At 39.8% G+C, this 19,845-nt stretch overlaps 1 protein-coding gene across 1 annotated transcript; it reads left to right on the top strand.

The window, feature by feature from the left end:
• The first annotated feature begins 1,127 nt into the window (after nucleotides 1-1,127).
• Nucleotides 1,128-19,125, top strand: LOC147331212 (potassium voltage-gated channel subfamily A member 2). The gene is made up of 2 exons (XM_086293379.1): nucleotides 1,128-1,879; nucleotides 2,843-19,125. Exon 2 carries the CDS (start codon nucleotides 2,980-2,982, stop codon nucleotides 4,474-4,476), a length of 1,497 nt encoding a protein of 498 aa, XP_086149505.1. The 5' UTR covers nucleotides 1,128-1,879; nucleotides 2,843-2,979; the 3' UTR covers nucleotides 4,477-19,125.
• The last annotated feature ends 720 nt before the right edge of the window (nucleotides 19,126-19,845 follow it).

Here is a 19,845-nt window from a genome sequence, read left to right as displayed (position 1 = left end):
GGGATCAGGCACATTCATCTGGGAAAGCTTGTCTCGGAGATGGTCTGGAAGGATGGTGTTGAAGGCAGAGCTGAAGTCCACAAACAGGATCCTGGCGTAGGTTCCTGGGGAGTCCAGATGCTGCAGGATCAAGTGTAGGGCCATGTTGATGGCGTCGTCTACAGACCTGTTGGCTCTATATGCAAACTGCAGGGGGTCCAGGAGGGGGGCCGTGAGGGTAGTGATCATCAATAGTGATGAAAGGACAGAGTTTGTTCTTTATTCTGAATATAGCAAGGGGCAATGATGGAGGATTTGCTCTATTTTAGTCCCTCTGTTCTATCTATTATTCATGAATTGTGTTGCCAGGAAAGACTGCGAGTGTAACTGCCATGAACAGGCATTAAAAAAGAAGTAAAGCTGTTATTACTTCCACTATACTAATAACGCACAAGAGAACAAAGATTATCAAAAAAGCTCCTCCCACAAGCATTTATGTTGTTTCTGCAATAACAGTCATGCATGAACATGCTCACATATTTCCTAAAACAGTAGCCACAGGTTGATATATCAGCTTTTTATCAAATGCCTGAAAACTTCTCGAAGATAAACTAAATATGCAGAAATGAAATTTATTTTTTTTACTCTTAATTTTGCCATTGCAATTTGAGAAGATCGCATCTTTTAACCATCAGCTGAATAGTGGTGGAGCTGCGTACCCCTTTAAATTGCCCATACTGCAGATAAGGTGAGCGCTAAGCTATAGTGCAGATGGGGAGCGCGTTTTTCCGCCCTTGCCTTTCTCCATCACCAGCCCGTCTCTTGGTATGCATAGCAATGCCTGACTGCAGGTTTGACTAAGCTTTATATACCAGTCCTGCGGCCGAAGCTGACAACAGAGATATTTTGCCCAGAAAGTTTTTTTTTCTTCATGTAAAAATCTCTCGCCTCCCACCGTGCTGACACCATGCAGGGGCCATAAAGGCCACTTTACATGTGTGTTCACGTGTGTGCGTGGGTCTCCTGCTCAGTGAAATTGCATAATCTTCTAGCCCACTACGTAGGGCGGTTCTTTCACGCATGTCGTTTCAAGTCAGTGTCTGAGGAGGCTGCTCTGCTCACCATGTAGGCTATTAGGAGATTCTCAGAACTGTCTCTGCATTAGATACTGGGATGCACTGCCTGAGCATGTCTGCATCTCAGTCTGGAATCTGGTGGAGATGCTAATTTATGCCTAAATTATAAATAAAAATGTAAATTGACTGTCTGACGCATGCATAGATTAACTCTTCTGAGCAACCAAATTATTTTCACACGCCTTCAAATTATTAAATCGTGGTAATAAGATTATATTTTTAAGCTCCCTTCCTCCCCCGCGCCTCGCCTTGTCCCCCCCTTTGCAGATGTTGCCTTTCTGAGCACCTTATGGGGACTATTTACCTTTGAGGCTGTCTGCAGCCATCAGCTCGTCACACAGTCATACATGCTTGGAGGAGAACAGTGGTGGAAGATTTTTTCTGCTGATCCCAGCACCTTTGGTTATTAAGGGAAGCACCAGCACCTCCTTGATCGGTTCCCTCCTCCTTTTTTTTTTCTTCCTTTCTTTTTTCTTTTTCTTTTTTTTTTTGCCAATCGCCATCCCACGACAGCGTACCCGGAGGAAAGGAGTCGGGGAGGGGAAAGCGAGGACACACCCGCACATACTGTACCCGGTGTACACGGCAAGGATGCCGCAGACAACATGAGGTGAATATCATCGACTGTCCCAAATTGGAAATTCATTTTATACCTGCACTGGAATCAGATCGCCCGGTGAGCGCAGCTGGTTATTCACTTCCCTAATACCAGCGTCCAGCAGGAGCATCAAATCACATCCAGATGGGAAAAAAGATGTCTGCACGTATGTATGAAATTAAAGCAGCTTTACCTATCATTTCCATTTCCATTAAATGTGAACACGAGTCGTAGCATTTTGTAGTTGGCGGAATGATTTGCGCTGCAGCAGAAGAATGTATAGTGACCAGTAAACCTGTAGTTATGTATTTGCTGTGTGTGTCATAAGCGTTATTATTTTATTTTATAAAACTGTGCTCCTACTTTGTGAGTGGAGATGATGCAGAGGAGAGATACAGTTTTTTCTCTTGGAACCTTTTTCCTTCTATGGATAAATTATTTATAGATGTTTTTGAATATTTCAGTAACAGGCACCATTTCAAGACTAAAATGCTCCATCAAAACTAGACTGAAGTCATGTCTATGTTGCAGCTGTGTATTGCATTTGTTTGGCACAACAGTGAATCTTAAGCATGTCACATACATTGGTGTTTAGACTGCAGTGGTTTTCGATGATATTCTAGACAGGAAGCTGTCTGTATGAATTTGGTGTCTGCTGCATTGCCATATTCATGCTTGGCTTCACTAGAAAAGGTATTCCCATTCATTTCAACACATATTGTTCATTGCAGCAGATTAGTGTCCTAATTTATGAGCTCCTGTAAGTGTTATTTGCCCCTTAGCCCCTGCATTTACCTGCATTGAAGTAATTTATATGCAAGGCGGGTTGCTTATTTACATATTAATTTTCCAAAGTCAAGAGCAGGAGTGACATCCTCAAGTTTCCACTTGTTCATTTTAGCTCTGACAGTTTTCTCATGACAGTCTAACTTTACATAATTTCATATCGGATCTTATGACAGTTTTTAGAGGGTGGCTTCATTTTCTTCTATTTTGAGTTGTTTGATCTTCAGGCTTACGCAAACTCCTTACATCTCTGCACTAAATGTAAAAAGTATTGAGTGCTGAATCATGTCTCAGGTTTACCTGACCTTGCTGTCTGTCTTTGCTTTCTCTGTTCTATATGCAGTCAGATCCTAGGTGACATCCTGTGGCCGTCAGGTCTTTACAGTGTTGAGCCCCCTCCCTCTCCTGGCCTCCGCCTGCAGTTCTTCAGGCTGCAGGACCCAGACTCACTGAAAAGTGCAGGCCTCCTCCCCCCGCAGAATGACTGTTGCCACAGCCGACCCCTCTGACGAGGCGGCGGCGCACCCGGGTCACCCGCAGGACTACGACCCAGAGGCTGACCATGAGTGTTGTGAGAGGGTGGTCATCAACATCTCAGGGCTGCGCTTTGAGACACAACTTAAAACGCTCTCCCAATTTCCAGAGACTCTGCTGGGGGACCCCAAAAAAAGGATGCGGTACTTTGACCCACTAAGGAACGAATACTTTTTCGACAGAAATCGACCCAGCTTTGATGCCATATTGTATTATTACCAATCAGGAGGCCGACTAAGAAGGCCAGTCAATGTCACCGTAGATATTTTCTCAGAGGAGATTCGCTTTTATGAGCTGGGTGAGGAGGCAATTGAGATGTTCAGAGAAGACGAGGGTTTTATCAAGGAGGAGGAGCGCCCTCTTCCTGACAACGAGTTTCAGAGACAAGTATGGCTACTGTTTGAGTACCCAGAGAGCTCAGGTCCTGCAAGGATTATTGCCATAATCTCTGTCATGGTCATCCTCATATCTATAGTCAGCTTCTGCTTGGAGACACTGCCCATTTTCCGTAATGATGAAGAGGAAATGCATAAGTCTCAAGCAGAAGTCTTTTCGCCTGAGACCAACACCACAATCATCAGCTACACAGCCACTTACTTCACTGACCCCTTCTTTATCCTAGAGACTCTTTGCATTATATGGTTCTCCTTTGAGTTTCTAGTGCGCTTCTTTGCCTGCCCCAGCAAAGCAGGATTTTTTGGTAATATAATGAACATTATTGATATTGTTGCCATCATCCCTTACTTCATCACTCTTGGCACAGAGCTAGCAGACAGACCAGAGGATGGTCAAGCAGGTCAGCAAGCCATGTCTTTAGCCATTCTCAGGGTCATCCGCTTGGTGCGAGTCTTCAGAATATTTAAGCTCTCTCGTCACTCTAAGGGGCTTCAGATTTTGGGTCAGACCCTGAAAGCCAGCATGAGAGAGCTTGGCCTCCTCATTTTTTTCCTCTTCATAGGAGTCATCCTATTCTCAAGCGCTGTCTACTTTGCTGAAGCAGATGAGCCAGAGTCACAGTTTGAAAGCATCCCAGATGCGTTTTGGTGGGCTGTGGTCTCAATGACAACAGTCGGCTACGGTGATATGGTCCCAACCACGATTGGTGGCAAGATTGTGGGCTCCCTCTGTGCCATTGCAGGTGTGCTGACCATTGCCTTGCCCGTGCCTGTCATTGTGTCAAATTTTAACTACTTCTATCACCGTGAGACTGAAGGTGAAGAACAGGCGCAGTATCTGCAGGTCAACGTGACCAAAGCTGATTCAGCGGAGGAGCTGAAAAAGAGTCGGAGTGGCTCCACCATCAGTAAATCGGACTATATGGAGATCCAGGAGGCTGTGAACAACAGCAACGAGGACTTTCAGGAGGAGAACCTAAAGACAGCCAACTGCACGCTGGCCAACACAAACTATGTAAACATCACCAAAATGCTTACAGATGTGTAGTCATCTTATATTTTCCTCCCTGTCACAGTGGGAAATGTGGAGCTGAGCATCTGGGTGGGACAGGCATACATCCTCCCATCTTATGTGTGCTGAAAATATCAAGGCAATAGAATTCATGCTGTTGATGATTGACTGAAAAATATTGCAAATACCATTCACTTCTTCTACGCCCATCCTGTCTTCACTCGTCACAGCTTGTCCTTAAAACTCCTCATTAATGAGTGGAAATTGAAAATTTAGCATTTCTGCATGGAGTTGGCTTTTTTCTGTGTGACTGTTTTGAAAAGTAAATGATAAGACCTACAAATTTCCCGCTCACAGTAGTAGTGCACAAAAAGAAAGTGGAGAAAACACAGTGAGAAAAGAATCGCTTTCAAAATGAAAAAAAAAAAAGTCACACAAGTCCCGCTTAAGTCCCCTGTCCCTTGATCCCTCATTTCCCAAGGCACACTGCTCTGCCATGCGCTTCTGAAGAGCCCTACTTGTGCGCTACATATGCTGCTTCCTGGAGCCAGTGAAACAAAACTGTCCTATGCTACACTATTTAGAGATAAAAAGGACGTGCGAGCATAAAGCAAGCCCAGTCCAGCGCTGGCACGGCCTGTGGGTGACTTGTGACGAGGTTGGTGGTTAAGTACACCACATAATTTCAAGGATGAATGACAGCCATCAGCACTAAGCTCATGGTTTGACACCTTTGTTCCCAGTAGACATCAGTATCTGATGAATGACTGAGAATGGCCTTGAATTTTCACTGCTTTGGTCTTACATGTACTGTACGTATTGCAATGCAAGCTTTCTCCCTCCATTCACCCAAACTGGTCTTACTGCAGAGCTTTGAGGACAACTTGAATGTTTCTTCTTGTTTTGTTTGTTTTCCACAGTTTCACACATAAAGTACTTATTCATATATAGATGGGTAGACTAACTGTGACTTATCTGATAGCCAGTAGGTAGGTGCTGTTATTAGTAAACGTAGTCAGTAGATAATTGCATGACATTTTTATCTGACTGAGAAATTTCCACTTGTTTCTCGACTGCCACTTGCTTCATCACACCACTGTATATTTGTTTGCACACTGCCTTCTGTACAAATCCACACTTTTAAAAGGATGCCTGCAGGTAGCTGTTACAAGAACCTAAAACTCTATGTCAGAGGATTTCTTAAGAAATAATCATAAAGCCAAATCCTACATGTAACAGGATATGGTATCCTTGTCAATATTAACATTCCACGTAGAAGTCATTACCAATTAACTTTTGCCAGGTCGCTGTAAACTGAGCTACGAGCTGTGATTTTGAGCGTTAACTCACACCCTAGTTTTGGACATTTATCGCAATTGCAGATGTGATAGACTTGCAGTGGTGTTTTTTCTCACAGGTTTGTCACATGATCACGTCCTCACGATCAAAATACTAACTTTTAAGGACTAGTGTATAGAAAAATGCTTCCCCCAAACTGCCTTGTATCTGGGTTTACGCTACTCTCCTAGTGTTGCATGACCTCAGAAACATTCCTAGCATGTGTTTAAGCTCAAAGAAGAAGCCTCTAAGACAAAAAGAGTATAATTATTACAATAGACATATTTATTTCTTATGTATAAAACAGTAAATGTATACAGACAAAACACACACATATATATAATGCTCATATACTTTTATGAGAATTAAAAAAAACCCTAAAATATCAAACTTTTAAGAGAAAGCAAGAGTCTTTCCACAATGTGCAGATCATTGCCATGTTTTTTTTTTTTAAATGATAATTATGAACACTGTTGTTCACCTGTGTCGGAGCCTGTGCCAAAGACACACTTCCACTAGCCATTTTCTTTGCTGGTGAGTTCTCAGCAAACCTGATACACGTCCTGGATTTAGACACTAGACGTTTGCTTCACTTTATACAAAACTGCCTTTTGTGAAGTAGTTGTTGAAAGACGCAGTGTGGTACTGAACTGTGTCATCCCTAACCAGAATCTTTTCTCAGAAAGCCTTTATTGACATTAAATTGGCCAGAATCTAAATAGAGTCTGGCTGTCCACTGAAAACACTCTGATGCCAGAAGCACAATCTGTCTTTAAAAGTTACCATCAAATGTGAATTAGGTTCTGATTCTTGTTTTCAGGTAAGATTTTCCACTGTTTGCTCAACACTGCCAAGGTAACAGTCAAAGGCAGTAACATCAATATGGGAAGTGATAATTAGCAGTAGTGTAGCAGATACTGTCTAACCCAAGGGTCCTCGGACTTCATATCCGAGTCTCTTGCCTTTCTACATCTTTTCACGGATGTCTTCTGTAATTAGAAAGGTGATGGATTAGGAGGAGGTCTGTAGCAAGAACTGTCTTGATGAATTCTGTCATGTCAGGATGTACATCTTTATTCTAAGGCAGGGGTGCCCAATCCCAGTCCTCGAGAGCTACCGTCCTGCAGCTTTTAGATGCATCCCTACTCCAACACAGCTGAATCAAATGGTTTGATTACCTCTTCAGCATGCCATCGTGTTTGGCAAAGGCCTGATAACAAGCCATTCATTTGATTCAGTTGTGTTGGAGTAGGGATGCATCTAAAAGCTGCAGGATGGTAGCTCTCGAGGACCGGGATTGGGCAGCCCTGTTCTAAGGGTTTCATTCTGCTCACTGCAGTTTCAAACTGCAGGAGCAAAGTGATTTAACAACATCGCTGCCAATATGTGCTCGTCCAACTGCCTGACCCGAGGCTTCTGACATCCTCTCTTTGTCCAAATCTGTTTTTCTGTATCTTCAAAACATTTTTAGGGAATTTTAGTAAGTAAACTGCATGTGTTGCTTTTTTAAGAGTAGCTTGAAGGTGGACTGAGATCCTGAAAAGGTCATAACTCAAAGTAGGACCGAAAACAAAAACCAGCTGATTAGCAACATTCTCAAGATCATATGGTAGAGGTGGTGGTGTGAAAAGCATACACGCTATCTCTTAAAAAAACGCAAAGAAAGAAAGAATTAACCTCTTTGGAGCTCCACAATTTAACCAAGAGCTTATTGATCAATAGTTGAGTATTGGTTTGGGTGTTTGAGTTGTGTGCATGTGTGTGTGTGAGTGTGTCTCTGTGAGTCTGAGAGGGAGAGAGAAGGAGAACTGCTGAATGTCAGTGTATTAGCCTGGTTGTATAGCTGCATTTATGCAACAGCCATTTGCATATCTTTGTATGTGGGGAAAAGAGAAAACACTCACAGTCTGACCAAAAAATATGTCTATGCATGCCAATGCGTCAAATCCTATTGTCATTTCTTTGTTTTTACCATTTTGTTGGACAGAAATTTAACATAAATGTTACACGTTAGCATTTAACTATTTGTTTGACAGTAGGCATGCTATTGTACCTCAGCCAACTTCACTGTAGCAACTCATTTACTGGAGTTCACAATGTTGTAGTTGTATATCAGCAATTATTTCTGCTTAAAGCACAAAGACAAGTAGAATCATGCTTATCTGTAAACCTACAGATTTAATCTGCACAATGTTTGTTTGTTTTTTTTAAATTTTCAGTCTAAACAAAGTCAATTATACATGAAGTTGTGTTGTTTTATGGGGAGCACCACAGCCTCTAAGAGTTTCATCTCTCACCTGCTGAGGGACCCACCAGCAAATCCACTCCATGAGAAGGGTGCCCAACAGTGAATACACTGAGAAATCTATGCAGAGATTTGTTATTAGCTGGTAGTTTGGGGGGGAAAGAAGGTTCAGTACATTTTTTCTGTTTTATCGGGCATAAATTCCATGTCGATCCCAAGAGCTGACAAAGCATTTGAAAGAAACCTCAAAGCAAAAATGAAACACTTTTGCAATATTCTGCTGCTGTATGTCAAACACTCACATGTTAGCTGAATGTGAATATGAGCTCTCTGATCTTTGGGGTTTGTTTGAACCGCGATGTCAGCTCTGTGTGACAAGGCTCATACATACAGGAAACAATACAGTCAATATGCAATCTTAATGCATGTGTGTGTTTAAGACTTTTTTTTTCTTTTGACCCCAGAGCCTGATAGTGTGGCATCCACTGAAATTTGTACAGTTGTTCACTTCACCCCCCCCCCCCCCCCCCCTCTTCCCTTGTCCTCCCCATTTCATAGAGGCCTGAAAACATCCATCAATGTTGATACAGTGGATAATGGATTTTCTTTCTATGAAATGAACTATGACAGAATAATGTAAATAGTAACCAATGGATGATGGAGTAAAAACCATGTACTATATACTGTATGTGAAGTCTGAATTTAAAACATAGTATTATCTGCAATAATCTATCTATCTATAGATAATAGATAATAGATAATAATCTATCTATCTATCACTTTACAACAAAAAGGACAATCTATGGACAAGAAAAACATGCAGAATTTTAAAAAAGGCATATAATCCTTCCAAATGATCATAACCATGAAAAAGTAATATCAATAATGAAGCCAATAATAACTCATTTGAAATTGTGTTGTGTGTGTTTATTGTGTGTCATTTCTGCCCCTTTTTGGTCATAAAATCATGTGTTTTATTGACTTTGGCATGAACACAGTACAAGCAGAGGTGTTTTTTAACTGTTTATCCACCCTTTTTTCCCCACACGTCACAATGTTAACAAGGTATTTAGTCTGAAAATGATTTGAGGTGCTAATTTTAGCTGAAGAGCATCTGTGCTGATACAAAATGCCGTAAATCGATCAAAAGCTTCTTTGTTGTTATTCTTAGGACAGCCGGCATCTTTGTAGCCACGGGCAGTGTAGAGGACATTTTCAGATGCCTCCTGGTATCTTCAGTTTCTGCCTCCCTTTAAGTGCACGGAATATGCTCCCTGCAGTTTAAAAGAGAGAGCAGGGTGTTCTATTAATAGCTTTTTGTTGGTGGAAGAGATAGGAGAAGGAGGAGAATGTGAGCAGAGACACAGAAAGGTGAAGAGAAAGAAAGAATTTTAAAGAAATCCTTCAATCATTCAGTGAACTTTCTGTGGATCTCTGGTCTTGACATCCAAATGTAAAAATCCATACTAGGAAAAAAAATGTACTAATAAAAGCAGCTTGTTTTGTATGCAGTTAAATAAAGGTTTTTTTATTTATTTATTTGAGGTTTTTTTCGTTTAGATCCATAAAATGTGCCGTTGAAATTTCCTATATATCTATGAAGTACTCTTTTATTCTTGAGTTCTTATGATATCTTGTGTTATCTTCTCACCAGACACATCTACACCTGAGTGGTTTTGCAAGCTGCTGCCTTGTGCTCTTCTATCTTTAGTCCACTTGTGCTTTAACTACAGCAATGCATTGTGAACAGGAGCACTTGGGGCCTTGGTGCTGTAGCTACAGCTCTGCTTTAGTCATTAGTCTTGCTTTGATCCAGCGATGCAGTGCAGCTCTCTGCAGCCTCTTTGCTGAAACCGGGGCAAACAGTGACAGGCAGATGGGACAGAGCAGCCTGAGCAAGGACACAGGCAGCAGGAACAAAGCCCTGCTGCAGGTTGCTGCCACTGCCACAGAACTGTTGTGAGGGAGCAACGAGTGAGACTGTGTGTTGTTTGTCAGGGATGGTAGCATACCCACAGGAGCATGGATGAGTAGTCATACAGGCTTGCACTGTGCTTACCAGCTTGTAATTAGGAGACGAGTGCTGTGGGACTTGGAGCTAATCCAACAGGGCTGCCCAGCATCAGACCACACCCTGTTATTACAAGGTGTTAAGCTTTATTCTAATTAAATCCAGTCCTGGAAATAGTGTCATGAGTTTTGAAATTGTTAAATTTAGCTGTTTAGAGCAGTGTACAAGACACATGCTTATTTTATTTCATTTTATTATATTTTAGCTTTTTTTTTTTTTAATGAAGGGTTTTTTGCATTCAGTTTTAGTTGTAGAACGATTTAGCGATGGAAGAAATGATTACTGCCCTCTAGGGTGGCATTGCTGAAACTACACAAAGTCTGTAATTGTAATCAATTTGTTAAAAACACCTTGTGGAAGAAGCATTGAGATTGAATTCCAAAGATTTAAAAGTTAAATATTAATTTAGCAGATGAATACCTCTGTGAGTGATGTAAAATATGATTATATCATATTAGAAAATTTCAAGCCTCTGAGAATGGCAGCTCTGTTTAATCTAATTCCTAAACAGTTAAAGCAATGTTTTTGTAAAACTCCTTGAATTAAAGCCCGAAGCCATTCTTACAAGCACATTTTTTTAATTTTTTTTATTTCATTTTAATATTTTATTCCTTCTTTATATAAAACTCACTGTGGTGGTGTGCAAAAATGGTGTCTTTGTTCAAAAACATATGGACCTAACTGTATACATTGTACAAAGTTAACTCCATGTATAATCTATACAAAGAAGAATTTAATGCAAGAATGCATTAAATTCTATGCTATATTTTTAAACTCAAAATGCATAAATAGCCTGACATTTATAAATGGATGATTAAGTCTTAAAAAATGTTCCAGTGAGCAGGGAGGATACTTGCTTTTAAGGAAAAACTTGTAATATCAAACAATATCACGTGTCTATCATAGATCATAGGTCTTTGGTCAAGGTGCAGATCTCGTGTCTCTGTCAAGACACCTTCTGAATCTGACTTCCTTCTGTGCCCCATATATGATCATTCCTGTACTTCACTGTTTCACTGTTCCAAAGAACAGCAAGTGCTTGTTTCTGCAGGAACCTGAGCAAATGTGGTGGAAAGACAGACAGCTCTTGTGACAATATGAAGGTCCCATATTAACTCTATCACCACTGCCCCATAGGAATACACACAGACATGCCTTTTATATTTTGACAGTTTCAGGATTTCCCTAAAACTACCATTTTCCTTCATTTGACTCACAATGGTGGGTCTAAAGTCCATCTGAATAGATATAAGGTCTATTTCATCTGTAACAGGTTCAATATGTTTTTCGTTTTGTACATTTTGGGTCACTTTAGGAAAAGTAATCAAATTTCTGACTGAAAAGTAACATTTTAGGTAATTTATACTGTTGTCAATTCTCAAAATGTGTCAAATTGGGCACAAACAGTGTGTCAGGCTTAAGGAAAGTGGACTAGTGGTTCACAGCTCCCTCTGAAGGGTCAGCCTCCCTCTGAAGGATCATGAGATGATCAAAGCCAGTAAAAAAATCAAAATTTATTGTTTTCTCACATATACCAAATATTTCAAACTTTTCAAATTTAGTTTTGCCCTTGAACAACTGAAGTAGCAGTGGGAAATGCTTTTCTGTAAATTTTAAGAGAGATAAAGGCTGGAAGGCCCTGATTAAGCTTTTATATACACTCTATATTAAAATAAAATATAAAACATTGTTTTGTTTTATGTGCAATCTTTCACGTCCCTACATCTGACATCTGGAAACTAGAGATAACAAAAAAGGTAAATAGAGAAATAAAAAGTGTAAAATCTAAGTAGCTCAAGATTAGACTTGAGCTTGCTTAAACAGCTGCTTGAAAAAAAAAATACTAGGCTGTTCTCTGCATAAACACTCTTGATTGTCTAATCAGTAATTGAGTCTAATGAGATACATAATGTAGCCCTGGGAGTTTAGATGGAGTAGGACCGTCTAACCGTTCTCCTTCATAGTCAATGGAGAATCAATACATTCATACACTAGACCGCACATTCCACTTATCTGGGATAACAGATGGGCTGGGTTAAAAACATCCTACTGATGGCCAGATACTCTGAAGTCAACTGATTTAAACAAACTCAACAAACCTGTGTTCAATTAAAAAAAGAAGATTTTACATAATGAAGAACGGGGGTGTAGGTCACATAGAAACCAGTGATTAATGGCCTTGATAAATTTCAGTTTGTTGTGTATTGTGCTGGGGGCATGCACAACAACCCACAAACTTGAGATACACCAGAACAGTTAAACACGGTAGACTACTGTATGTTTAATCTTTGTACAAGTTGGTTTTGCAGTCTATCATTTGAGGCAGTGACAGCTAAAGGAAGTTGATGTTTAGGAGCTCTGAGCTGTTTATATCTTAATGTTAGATTGCAGTGTTGGGGAGTAACGGAATACATGTACCGCTGTTACGTATTTAAAATATAAAATATGAGTAACTGTATTCCGTTACAGTTACCGTTTAAAAAGGGTGGTATTTAGAATACAGTTACTTTGTTGAAATAAATGGATTACACTGCGGTACTTTCCTGTTTCATTTTGTCGTGGGTCAGGACTGTTTGGGTTTGTTTGACAGCTACGTTCTGTTGTTACGGTTGCCATGGTTACAGGGCGACGCTCTCTCTCTCTGCGACTGTGTGTTTCCTGGGTGTTGTTGTTGTTGTGCTAAGCTAACAGGCAGAATGCTACAAGCATAGCTCTAAAGAATGTAGCATCATGGGCAGTGTAGTCCATGTTGCAGGGAGAATGGACTGCCATACACGTTATCTGTCTGTGAGCGCGAGGAGGGAGAAAAAGGGGAGTGGAAAGGTACGAGTTGTCATCGAGGAAAAACGGGAGCTGGAAGCATGTAAATATAATAATAACCACTGCAGCCGAGAAGAGTGCCTGACGAGCCCAGTTGTAAGTAAGCTATTAAGACTCGACTGTACACCGTGTTCGTGTTTTCCTCCGAAAACAATAAGTTCCGTTGGAGCAGTCTTTCAACGCCTCTCTCTGTCTCTCGCAAGAAAAGTTGACCCACACAACAAAGTAAAGCTATTTTTCGGCTACGAGCCTACAGGGACCCCGCCGTATTAGCCAGAGGTCCCTTTACTACAGTTCGGAGTCGCGGACCTTCAGTAATAGTAATAAATCACACAGCAATAGTACATTCACGTTGTTGTAAAAAGCATGATAATATATTAAGTAATCCAAAGTATTCAGAATACGTTACTGTCATTGAGTAACGTAACGGAATACGTTACAGAATACATTTTGGGGCATGTATTCTGTAATGGAATACATTTTAAAAGTAACCTTCCCAACACTGTTAGATTGTCCGAAGACGGTCTGAAGAGGCCAAAGTTATCATTGAAAGAGCAGAGGCACAATGTAAGAGACAGAGGGAGGTAAATGTGCCAGAAATATGTCACAGCTTATAAACTGTAACTAATGGCTCTTTAATGTGTGCTTTTTCACTAACTATATCTATATATTTTTCAGTTACATAATCTAAATTTAAAAAAAAAATCATTTATCAAGAGTTTGTGCAACTCTAAAAATTTTTTTAAATGGAATCCATCAGTCACTTTTCAAGAGAAGATGGTTAATCGCTTTCTTCCATGTAGTTAAATTTAAAACTCCAGTTTTTCTTTTGGATATTTCTAACTTTTGGGCAGAGCTAGGAATGTTGTTACCCCCCATGAACTATACAGACAGGATGGGTGTAGCTTCAAAGTCTGAAAAGTGAAGTTTTGCTGAGTTTATTGTGTTATTTGCTAGTTTAAAGTCTATCTTAAGACATAATCGAATGATTATTCCATAATAATGTTTATTTTTCAAATAATGTTCAAATTGATAGTGAAAATAAAGAAGATTGTGTTTTAGGGTCTACTATAACTGATTACCGAATGGGGATCCTGCAGTTTCTTGGAGTTGCCCATTGCTCATCACATTGGGGTTTAATGTCAAAGGCTTTAAAACAGGAGCTCGCTGACTAATGGGTGACATCTAGTGATAGATTTGTTTCTCAAAAAATTTAATTACTTGTTTGTTTGTTTTTAAAGCTATCCATGCAATTACTTAATATTTAACAGTATAAAACAGACTGGCACAAATCCCTGTCCAATCACTTTCACCAAGTCTGAGTTTAGATTAATATTTTTTTTTATATATATATTTTCCATTTAGTTACCAAAATTATTTCTCTGTAAATGGCAAAAACAAAAAGTAATTCATGTACAAATATGTGTGATGTATCTGAACTACAGTTGCCATTGGAGTGAGCCATGATCAAGAATGGAGCACCAATAAATGCTATAAATGCACCACACAATGTGTCCATAAAACATTTATGCAGTCACTGCAATTCAGTGAATGTTAATCGAAGTTGAGAAATAAAACTCACTGAATGCAATAAGTGAACACAGTATGCTCAGCATTGCTTAATTGTAATTAAAATGGCAGATATCAATGATCTAAATTAGCAGTTTTCATTTAAACTGTAGGTTCATTAAACTTGCTGTCACCCCTTGTTAATCAGTCCAGTCCACTCTGATCAATCGCTGATCTTTCTTGATTACTTAACCTAAGGGGAAAAGTCCATCCCTACTGCTGGCTGTGTACACATCTTGTGGAGGCCATTTCTAACATGTTGAGCAATGAAAGAATGTCAGAGGCTTTAAATATCCTGTGTGAGTTAATATTTTATCAACATCTCAGTCCCTAGGCCTCTTCCCCCTTTTACATCCCACATCCAACTCTGAGATTGTGCACAAAGGGTGACTGTAGCTCAGGTGGCAGAGCAGGTCAGCCACTAATCAGAAGGTCGGTGGTTCAATCCCCTCCTGGCTGCATGCCAAATATCCTTGGGCAAGATACTAACCCCATGTTTGCCTACTGGTGGTGGTCAGAGGGCCCGGTGGCGCCAGTGTCCGGCAGCCTCGCCTCTGTCAGTGCGCCCCAGGGCAGCTGTGGCTACAATGTAGCTTGCCATCGCCAGTGTGTGAATGTGTGTGTGAATGGGTGAATGACTGAATGTAGTGTGAAGCGCTTTGGGGTCCTTAGGGACTAGAAAAGCGCTATACAAATGCAGGCCATTTACCATTTACAAAGCAGGAACGGTATACTTTTTGTTTTAAACGCCTAGGCCCTGTCGTCCACATATGTGGACATCACATTTTAGGTTGTCTAGACCAATATGCTAAATTTTGCTCTACAGGGCCTGATATCCACTTACGAGGACATTACACTATCAAAATCACTTCTATCAAAGTTTAAAACGAATGTCCTCATATGTGGAAAAAAAAAATCTGGTAATTCTTTGTTTTTACATTCATCAGGTCCCAATCAACCAAATAGCAAAGAGAAATAAAAAATGCATCCCATGAAAGAGTTTGGGTCTTAGGAGGTTAAACCTACCAGCTTTTTCTCACTGTCTTCCCTTCACATTCTCACAGCTTGTGCACTTTCTATTTTTCAACAAAAATGCATTTTCCTGCTATTGGGTTTGCAAATGCAAACCTTTCCCTTATAGAAAATGTTGGTTGTCTTATCTCGGCACATACGATTTCTATCACATCGAATCAAACAGAGAGGAATCATTTGAAGGAAATTAAATCTTGATGAAAAGGGGGCATTCAAATGTGCTTAATAGGCAATCTAATTTAGAGTTGCAAACAGAAAACGGGCTGAGCAGCAGAATGAAGGCAGCTCCATGTGTGGTTCAGTGTGTCCCACTGCATCCACTGAGCTTATTCATTATGTATGCAATGATCACTTGATGAAGGGGCCTGAAACAAAGCATCATCTTCATTGTACAGATGGCACTGCTGGTGCTTCTTTGCCCAGAAACACTCCGACAACACTACTTGTTTTTATGGAGTTTAATGAAATGTGAGGGGTTTCAACAGCAGTGGCAGTTAAAAATACTCATAGGTTTTCTATAAAAGATAACTCAGATTAATAACAACCTTTACTGCTTTACACTGCTTGTAAAAGATGTTAATCATCAAGTTCATTTTATCTTACAAATGAAGAAGGCAGCCTACATTTACACTTATTGTAAACAAAATGTAGGGAAAATGAAGTTTAAAGGTACAACAGTTACATAACTATCTGTGGTAAACACACAGTGTTATCTATGTATAAACCAACTTCTTCACTATCTTTCAACCCATTGTATTGTATGTTGCTATATGTGTACACTCTTCCAGTGCAATCAGGCCACAGATATAGTGCCAAATCTAATAGTGCAGATAATCTGGATAAAAAATGAATTCACCTCATTGCTGATTTCTAGGCATAATGCTTTCAGAGCACATAACCAATAGACTGTCAAATATTGCCAAGGTGTCCAGTTCGACACTTGAAAATACTCAAAACAACTGGATTATCCCTTAAGCCAGTACCAGCTATTTGCCACTTGAGGCAGCAGAATAATTAGTAGTAAAAGGTAAGAGTGACTAAATATGTTAAAACCCCGAAGCAATCAGCAATCAACTGATTTGATTGCTGATTGCTGAAAAATAAGCAATTAATGCAGTGAACTATAAGGCAGAGAAGTATTTTCTATGCCTTCTGACCCTAAATGGCTTATTATCATTTGAGAAATTGGAGCTGAGTTCCAGGGTGGAGCATTCATGTCAGGTGCAAGAAGGTTGCCTTCATTCATTATTCATGTTTGATCAAAGAGAGTGATCAAGTACCACTGAGGAATGCAAAGTCATAATAGTAGGGTGAAATTGTGTTTTATGATGGATGGTACTTCAATACCATTGATACGTAGAGGTTAAACTGGGATGTTTTTCAGTCATTTATAAAGGAAAGTATAGAAGTGTAAACACAGCACTTCTCAATAAACTGCCATTAGCTAGTTTTTCATTATTAGAACCACAGTGGTGTGTGAAAACCACCGCTTTGACTTCTGCAGGCTGAAAGATTTATAGGCTAGCTTCTCTATTCTCCTGAAGCAGCAGCCCATGCAGCCACACCATGGCAACAATGGCCAACAGCTTTCCACTGGATAAGAAGATACCCAGTGTTTAGAGTTGAATACCTGTCCATCTGTCCCCACCAACATGGCCGCAAGCAGGGCTTTTCAGCACCTCTGTCACACATGCTGAGGTATCTAATTCCTACACATACGAATACACGGAGGCTGAACAAAGCAACCAGAGACCTCACGAGGATTAAAGACAAGAGTTTGGTACAGAAATATTTTATAAGCCAAACAGAAGTGGTATTCCAGGAGAGTGAATTAGAAGCAGAGGATTGCACCGTGCATATTGTGTGAGTTTTAGAGCTGTACTGTGGTGATAAGGCCTATGTTGGCTTCAGAGACAAGAACCTGCATTATGTGGAAGACAGGTGCTGAATGTTAATCACGTTTATTAGGGATAGAACAGTTTACTGCATTGCAATGTTTACACTGAAATGTGATGAAAAACAGAGCATGATCAGAGTGGATTTATTAAAAAAAAAACATTCTAGAAGAATAAATCGCTAAGCAAAAAGTCGTATGGTACAGTTTTGTCTGTATTATTAAGTTAAGCTGTTTTAAAGTGTCCAAACGCAGTATCTGAGACTAGGTGAAATTATTTTATTAAGCTTCAGTTTTGATAATATTATTAGATATTGTGTCTTATTTTTACCAGGTTAACATTAAAAAACATCCCCTTTCCAACAAAAATGTTTTTTCTGCATTTAACTATATAAAAATAAAAAAATGAAAGAAATTCAGTCATTGGTGTCAATTATCTGAATTACTAAGCTATGACAAAATATAGTTAAATTACTAGTTCACTGCTCCCCATCACTGAACCCAAGTTATTAGAATATTGAATATGAATGCATGATATCTCAGGCCATGAAATCATTGTAACTTTGTCCCAGTGGTGTGCCAAACAGAATTTCCATTGGATTGAGGCCTGGACTTTGACTGGGTTATTGCAACACTTTGATACTTTTCTCTTTCAGCCATTCTCTTGTTAATTTGCAGCTGTGCTTGAGATCATTGTTCAGTTGCATGACCCAGTTTTGGCTTTAGCTGTCAGACAAATTGCCTCACATTTGACTTAATACAGAGAAAGTCATGCTCTGTTCTATCATGTGGCTGCAAAATCATCACTCCTCCATCACCATGCTTGACAGATGGCAAGAGGTGTTGTACATTCCAGTCTTGCTGGCAATACGTCCAAACAACCCATACATGTTCAGTCCTTTTCTAAGTGTACTGTCATGAACTTTAGCCCTGAACATGATAATTGAGGCCTGTAAAGTCTGTGATGAAGCACTTGGGTTTTTATTGCAGTGTCTCTGAGCATTACACAGCTTGACCTTGGGGGAAATTTGCAAGGATGTCCTCTCCTGGAAACATTGTGAAGTTGTGTTAACACAGACCTGATCCAAAATGAGAAAGAGAGAGAGATGCTTTTGTAAGCACAGTAAGCAGCATTGTGTATTTGATTTGGCAGATTTTTTGCACAGGATACCCTTCCTGACGCAAATCACAAGGGCTTTTGTGTCACCATGTGGAACTGAACCAGGGTGCTCATTAGGCAAATGTGTAACCCACTACACTATGGGGTTCCTAGGCTGGGCAAATGACTAATAAAACAAAATTACTATTACTAGAGCAAAAAGGTTAGCACAGCTAAGAGTTAAAAGCAATTTTTAGTCATATAAAATCAAGATTAAATGATACGAAATGAACCTGTGTCTGTGTAGTGGCTCAACCCACACAGATAGACATGAAAATAAAACAAAAAATAAATAAATAAAATTTCAGTTTCATTTGTTTTATTTTCTTTTTCTCCCTTAAGTCTATCAACCCCAACTGACTTTCAAAAAAACCATTAAATGGACCAAAGTGAGGGCAAAAAGGTGAGCGCGCAGAGAAAAAACACTGGCATGTGACCAGTGAATCCTACGCACGGGTGTGAAATTTGATAGTGAGCCACACAAGAGCACCTGGCAGGCAGACAGACAGGTTCAGGACTTTACTAGCAATGAGAAAAACGATCCCAGTGCTGCATAAACACAGGTGTGCTTTCCTTTCAGGCTTGTTATACTGACGACGGGAGGACAGATGGACAAGACAAACGACTGAAAAGAAGAAGCTTCCACTAAGAACTCACAAAGAAGTTTTACAGTGACATCTACTGTCCCTGTGTGCAGTAATTTTGTTGCTATTGCTGATTACTACAGTGTTACATTCACTGATATCTCCCTACACACTGTGCATTTCCTGTGCAAAAAGCTTAATGAACGTTATCAACATGAGATAACGTTTACTGTGTTTATTTTTGCATGCTGCACAAGACTAAATGACTCGAATTTTGTTGTTGTTCAAAACATCTGTCTTGTATATTTAACTGTAACTGCCCTCCCTTCTGTCGAAACCTCACGCTTTGGAGAGATTTACAACTGCTCCTTAAGACTCTGCAAATGCCCGGTCAGATATTTAATCAAACTCTGTGCGTGACGGAGTGCAGACAAGCTTCTTTCACGGCTGGATGAAGAGGTAAATTAAATAGAGGCTTTACATTTCACTGAAAAAGTGCGTTACTATTACACAGTTATTAATATAAGAAGACTTTGTACTATTTTTGGAATGAAGTAGCACAAAAAACATAATTCTAAGATTATTTTGTAGCTTAGTTTCCTGGGTAACTTAGTAATTCTTGTTTTATAGCTTAGAAAAATGTATTAGGGCAACTATAGGGCGACATATTTGGACTGACACGTTTTTGCTTGT

The sequence above is a fragment of the Aulonocara sp. 'chitande type north' Nkhata Bay genome, linkage group LG5 (genome assembly GCF_057382095.1).
Source record: "Aulonocara sp. 'chitande type north' Nkhata Bay isolate Kocher_YH1m ecotype deep benthic linkage group LG5, A_spYH_male_GT1.1, whole genome shotgun sequence".
NCBI classification, from domain to species: domain Eukaryota; kingdom Metazoa; phylum Chordata; class Actinopteri; order Cichliformes; family Cichlidae; genus Aulonocara; species Aulonocara sp. 'chitande type north' Nkhata Bay.
Note: the sequence above shows the minus strand (reverse complement) of the source record. Positions and strands in the feature narration are given on the sequence as shown.